We start from the raw sequence: 6,176 nt of genomic DNA, 5'->3' as shown, positions 1-6,176 counted from the left end.
ATGAGTTACCAAACTCCATTCGGTCCGCAGAGTCCCTTTCCACCATTACGAAGAAGCTTAAGAGGAAGCTCTTTCACCTCTGACCTTAATGATATTGATGCTATTGATGATGACGACATTGAGGCAAAAAAAAAGAAGCACTTGACACTGACTTTGTTCCCTCCTGTCCTGATCGTTGCTTGTGTCGTATTAACTCTCAGATGTACGTCGCTCTGGACAAAAGCGCCTGCTAAATGAAACTGTAACATTGTAACTATAAATCTGTTTCTGATTCAGTTGGGCGACCAGAACTCGAGAGGACTCCTCTATTAAGGCAAACAGACAGCAGCTAAAATAAATGAAAAGTTTCACAGTGTTAATACAAAGCAAACAGGTTAGGACTTTGGTGAATTGTTTATTTACCTCGCCTGGAGATTTCATCGTCATTCTTACAACAAATGTAATCAATCACAACAGCCGCCGTGTGTGCGCGTGTGGGTGTTGAGTCTTTGTATGAAGTCAATGTGCTCCATTTACAGGTCGAGGTGGAGATCTCGGCTGCTCATGCGAATTTATTACCATGCATGTGTGGGATTTCTTAATGTAGGTGGTTTGTTTGTGTGTTTATTCGCACAGTATGGGGGAGGGGATGATGTTGAATATCACTAATCTTCCCTCCTGTTTTTTTTCCCTCTCATTTGTCTCACTTAGGATGAAGATGCTGCAGAGGAAGCGTCATGAAAACACTGACAGTGAGGAGGAGGAGAGAACACACAAGCATTTAGTACCTGCGACCTGAAAGAAAAAAAGCTTCCAGCAAACTTCTGTAGAACTGCCAAAAGCTTTATGGATATCAAATTATCTACAAACTGGACCATTTTTCTTGGACTATCTTTGATGTGGATGTTAATGTGATGCTCTGGCTTTCCAGCACCATCAAAGACACCAAAGTTTCAGTGCAAAAAACATCAATTTAGAAGGCCTCACGTGGACTCGGGAATAGATAACAGAGAGAGACAACAAGCGGACCTGTGTATCTGTCGTCATCTCCTTCCTACACGCAGCTCCCCGCTTGGCTTTATTGAAAAGGAGGAGCCCATTAACGCCTTGATAGATAGGAAAGGCTCGGTCTGAAGGTGTTGTTGCCGACTGGCTGCCGGTTGGAGATGAGATAAGAGAACTGGGGAGAGAAAAGAGAGGTGCCCAACAGTCTGACAGGAGCTGAATACAAATTAGGATTTGTGCCTCCTGCAGCTACAAAAGTGAGGCCAATCAATGCTGGAGAAGCAAAATAGGCAAATTAGCCGGCTTCAATTACGGGAGCATTAGCTTGTGAGCTTAAATGATGGAGTTAAATGTTTGCTAAAGGTGGATATTAAACCTCATTGTAATGCAAAGCATGGGAAATAATGGAGGAGGATAACAGACAAGCTTTGGCATTCAAAAGCAGAGTCCCACAGTGCCTGGACACTAAAAGGCCTCCCTCAGTGCCATGCCTGAACTGATCCATGTGCGGTTTTAGCTAACAATGTTCAGGCTTGCAGAGAAGAAGGTCTAACAGCAGCAGAGGCAAGATGGAGCTGGATAATAGCTCGCTGGACTACTTTACCAGCAACTTCACAGAGAGTCCAGACAACTCTTCGACTCCACCCTGGAGCGAGGCCACGCTTCTCGGCCTCCAGATCTCCCTGTCCGCGCTGCTAGCCCTTGTCACCCTCGCTACCGTGCTTTCCAACGCCTTCGTCATCGCCACCATCTTCCTCACCAGGAAGCTCCACACGCCAGCCAACTTCCTGATCGGCTCCCTCGCCGTCACGGACCTGCTCGTGTCGATCCTTGTCATGCCAATCAGCATCCTCTACACCGTCAGCAAGACCTGGTCGCTGGGGCAGATCGTTTGCGACATCTGGCTGTCGTCCGACATCACCTTCTGCACCGCCTCCATCTTGCACCTGTGTGTGATCGCGTTGGATCGCTACTGGGCCATCACTGACGCACTGGAGTACTCGAAACGCCGCACCATGCGCCGGGCTGCCATCATGGTCGGCGTAGTGTGGGTGATCTCGATATCGATCTCCATGCCTCCTCTTTTCTGGCGGCAGGCCAAAGCCCACGAGGAGCTGACGGAGTGCATGGTGAATACAGATCAGATCTCGTACACCCTCTACTCCACCTTTGGCGCCTTCTACGTGCCCACAGTGCTCCTCATCATCCTCTACGGACGGATCTACGTGGCGGCCCGCTCCCGCATCTTCAAGACGCCGTCCTCTGGGAAACGTTTCACCACGGCTCAGCTCATCCAGACCTCCGCAGGCTCGTCTCTCTGTTCTCTCAATTCTTCCTCGAACCAGGAAGCACACCTACACGCTCTCAATGCCGGAGGAGGAGGAGGCGGGTCGCCTCTGTTCATGAACAGTGTGAAAGTGAAGCTGGCAGACAGCGTGCTGGAGAGGAAACGACTGTGTGCGGCCCGGGAGAGGAAGGCGACCAAGACTTTGGGCATCATCCTGGGCGCCTTCATCGTTTGTTGGCTCCCGTTCTTCGTCGGCACGCTCGTCCTGGCCATTTGCAAAGAGTGCTGGTTCCACCCGGTGCTTTTTGATATATTCACCTGGCTGGGATACCTGAACTCCCTCATCAATCCTGTCATCTACACCGCGTTCAACGACGAGTTCAAACAGGCGTTCCAGAAACTCGTCAAATTCAGACGCTTCACCTGAAGAACGGTGGATTTAAACTCTTGAAAAAGACAAAGAAAAAACAAGATAATAATGATAATAAAAGTAATGAACACTTTAATGTTCCATCTTGTAAACACATGTTGATTGTGATTTTTCTTTACATCAAACAGCTCCGTGCCATAGCTCTTTAGACACCTACAGCATTTCCTTTATAGAGACTAATGCATGCTAAAAAAAGACAAATCTTGACCCCCATGAATCGTGGACCATCTTAAAAAGATTTAAATGCAGATCTGAAGTCTAATTGCTGTTATTTCTTGGACAAAATGAAAGATTATGTGTATAATTGTACGGACAGAACAAACTCAGAGGGATGGGATTTAATCCAGCGGAAAAAGAAAAGCCATGAAATATATGTCGTCTTAATCTCTGTGTCATTCTGTAAGCTGCTGCTCCCTATAATGTTTCTGTGGTACAGTAAAGTACTTAGAAATGCTACAAAGTCCCGAGCTTCAGTAAAACTGTCTCCATGTGTGCAATTATACGTGTGTGTGTGTGTAATATATGCAAGCTTGTGGAGGCAGGATTGTCGAGTGTCTGACATTTATACATGCTATCCTCCACTGAGGCTTGACTGGTCATTACAGAGACCGAAACGGAAACAACATCTTCAGTCTGAATTTCAACACCCGATGCCAGGGCAAAAATAAACCCTATAAATCTTATTAGATTATACGCTGGAGCAGAAAGGACAAGGTAAGGGCACATGATGAGAGGGCACATGATGAGAGGGCACATTGAGGATGACTAATTAAGCGTTTGATTTGTAAATTCTTGTTGTAGCGCTGAAAGAAGAAGAGTTTAATTGGCTGATGGTACGTACACGCAGGAAAACTGATTCTGTTCTGCTACGAGGACCAAAGCATGGATGCAATGGCTGATTTACATAGTTGTCTTATTCGTATGACTCTCTGTATTTTCAGACAACAAAGACACAAGCATGCAAGATTGGAAAGACGTAAGTTTGATATAATGAGCGTCACTCTCACACTTTGTATGCTGTTCATCATTCCAGCGTCACATTAGTGTGAGCGGATCGTTTAACATGCAGTGACTAATGTTGGTTTGACTTTGATTTGAGTCATCTCAACTTTTGGCCACATTAATAATGTCTTGGCCTGAATCTTAACAAATGTAAAAGAAAGATCATAGCTGTGTCTCAATTTGGAGGCTGCATCCATCGAAGGATGCGATCTACGAAGGATGAGTTGTTCGTCGCCTGTGTAGGCACTAGGGCCAAACTGAAATGAGACGGTCTGGTTTATGTAGGATTTCTTATTGGTGTCACCAACGCCGCTCCTGTCACCTAGCAACAGGTAGCTAGTGGGCTAACTAGCTATCAGAACTAATGTTGTGTAACTTAAAGCGATAATTTTGTTGTATTTGGCAGCACCTAATGGCGACAAACGGCAATTGCAGGAGCACACTTGTAACCAGACATCCACCGCTGACTCCGGTTGTAACTCTTGATTTTCCTCGCTGATGGTCTCTTTCCTTTTCAGACTGTTTGCCTTAATCTGAGCGTCCAATTTGTTTCTTTTTCTTTGGATTTTCAATTATTTCTGAAGTTGTATCTGTAGTCATCGATCATTTCTTAGTTTGTTCAGCCATAGTAGATTACTGTTTACTCGCAACACTTGCAGAGACCGGAAAAGCAGCCGCTTAGCTCCGCCTACCCTCTCTGGCAGACCAACCACTGCTGGGTGATGGAAAACACGTCACTAACTGGGCGCCGCTTGTGATTTTTTGGCACCCAGTCAATAAAAATACTATATACTGCAAATGCAAAGGCTTTCATCAGTGGGCCATAGGCTCAATCACCATTGTGTTACCTCATTCGACGATAGATAGTAACTTGACATTTATTTAAATGAAAATCTTCGAGATTATATCTTTAACTTAATATTTGAAAAATAATTTGATTCAAGGCCCCTTTAGTTTTTTAACATTTGTATCGCTAGCTATTCGATTGAGTTGAAACCAAAAATGTTTACATTTAAAAGTGTATTCCTCGGCTGTTTAAGAGGAACCATCTTGTTTGAATTGGTGCACAATGAATCTCGGGATACGTTGGGCCGTGAAGGATGCACCGATGGATCCTTCATGGCCCGGGAAAAAAAGGATGCATTTATCGGCCGCATCTGAAGGAGCCTTTGAAATGGGAATTCGGTCTTCGAATACGTCCTCTAAAGGATGCAGCCGCTGAATTGGGACACAGCTTATGGCTTTCTTGATAACAAGCTCAGTCACATTTTTGTAGGATTAATTTATGTTTTATCAGTTTTACATTGGCACCCTGCTTAGTGCACATGTAAAAGGACAAACACAGATGCTATGTAAATGTCATAAAGAGTCACAAAATGACAGTATTCTGATAATATGAGTTATATACTAATATGTATTTATTGTATCCTTAAAACCACCTCACTTTACTGTCCCCTTTAAAGTGTTATTCAAACCATCAGAGACAAACAAAAACACCCTGAAAACTCAAAAAATCATGATGTTTATTTCTCAGGTCCCACCTTTCACCCTCGTTTGAGTATGCAGCAAAAATACCCTGAATAATTTAGCACCTTAACTTGAGTTTCTTTATGGAATTCTAAATCAGATATAAACTTTTTGATTTTAAGATTACTTTCTGGAGCACTTTTGCCTTTATTACATACAGTATATAGGAACAGGAAAGGGGGGATGACTTGCAGCAGAAGGCCTGGGCCTGATCCTGTATGAGCTGCAGAGGTTGGATGGCACATGCAGGAACACCAGCCAGGAACCCCGGCTTCATCATGAGGTGCAAACGGCAGCCTGGGTGAGAAACTGGGCTCCCTTCTGGCTCAGGCTGCGATGTAACTTGTGATGTTGTGAAGCATAAATCTATAAGAGCGTATTACCAAGAGAAAAGGATGGGAAACGGTATCGTATGTGCCATTTTAAATGAAAATATTATGTTAACATGAAAGCTGGGCTTGTGTTTCCAAATTAGCTTTTCCTGTGAGACACGCGAAGGAAAACGCAATCCAATTACGTGAAAGGAACGAGATGGTGGAAAAACAAGTAAGGGGGTTGAACGTATTTGAAAAATGAGTCAGTTTGAAGGAGAGAACAGAAGAACAAGAGGGAGATAACAGAATAAAATGTAAATTCATAAGAGCGCTCCAGTACGACGAGAGATATATGAGTGTTAGTGGAGAGTGGGAGATATGTAACCTGAATAGCTGCAGGTCAGTTGAATCATTTATCTATGGAATAAACTATGTAAATGACATCCGTTATTTTCAGCAGTAATGCACGGTGAGACTTGAATCTGTAAAATCACCTACACAGGAAGTTAGATGACCTTCACATGTTCGTCTGTTGCATTGTGTTCAGGTAGGACTCCCTGCGTGGTCACAGCTCAGAGTGTGCCAGCTACCTGAGATGTGCTGCGGGCTTCAGTTCAAGAGGCTGGCGGGT

General features: G+C 44.4%; 1 protein-coding gene across 1 annotated transcript; it reads left to right on the top strand.

The window, feature by feature from the left end:
* Nucleotides 1-1,553: 1,553 nt before the first annotated feature.
* Nucleotides 1,554-3,162, top strand: htr1d (5-hydroxytryptamine (serotonin) receptor 1D, G protein-coupled). Its single transcript, XM_069661769.1, has one exon. It carries the CDS (start codon nt 1,554-1,556, stop codon nt 2,697-2,699), a length of 1,146 nt encoding a protein of 381 aa, XP_069517870.1. The 3' UTR covers nt 2,700-3,162.
* The last annotated feature ends 3,014 nt before the right edge of the window (nt 3,163-6,176 follow it).

Source organism: Semicossyphus pulcher, unplaced genomic scaffold (assembly GCF_022749685.1).
Source record: "Semicossyphus pulcher isolate SPU_LCO1_2020_fin unplaced genomic scaffold, fSemPul1.0.p SCAF_14, whole genome shotgun sequence".
In the NCBI taxonomy this organism is placed as follows: Eukaryota; Metazoa; Chordata; class Actinopteri; order Labriformes; family Labridae; genus Semicossyphus; species Semicossyphus pulcher.
This window is presented reverse-complemented; position numbering and strand designations above follow the sequence as displayed.

Excerpts from the sequence above, each read along its gene's own strand:
- htr1d (XM_069661769.1), top strand. The coding sequence starts at position 1,554 with ATGGAGCTGGATAATAGCTCGCTGGACTACTTTACCAGCAACTTCACA.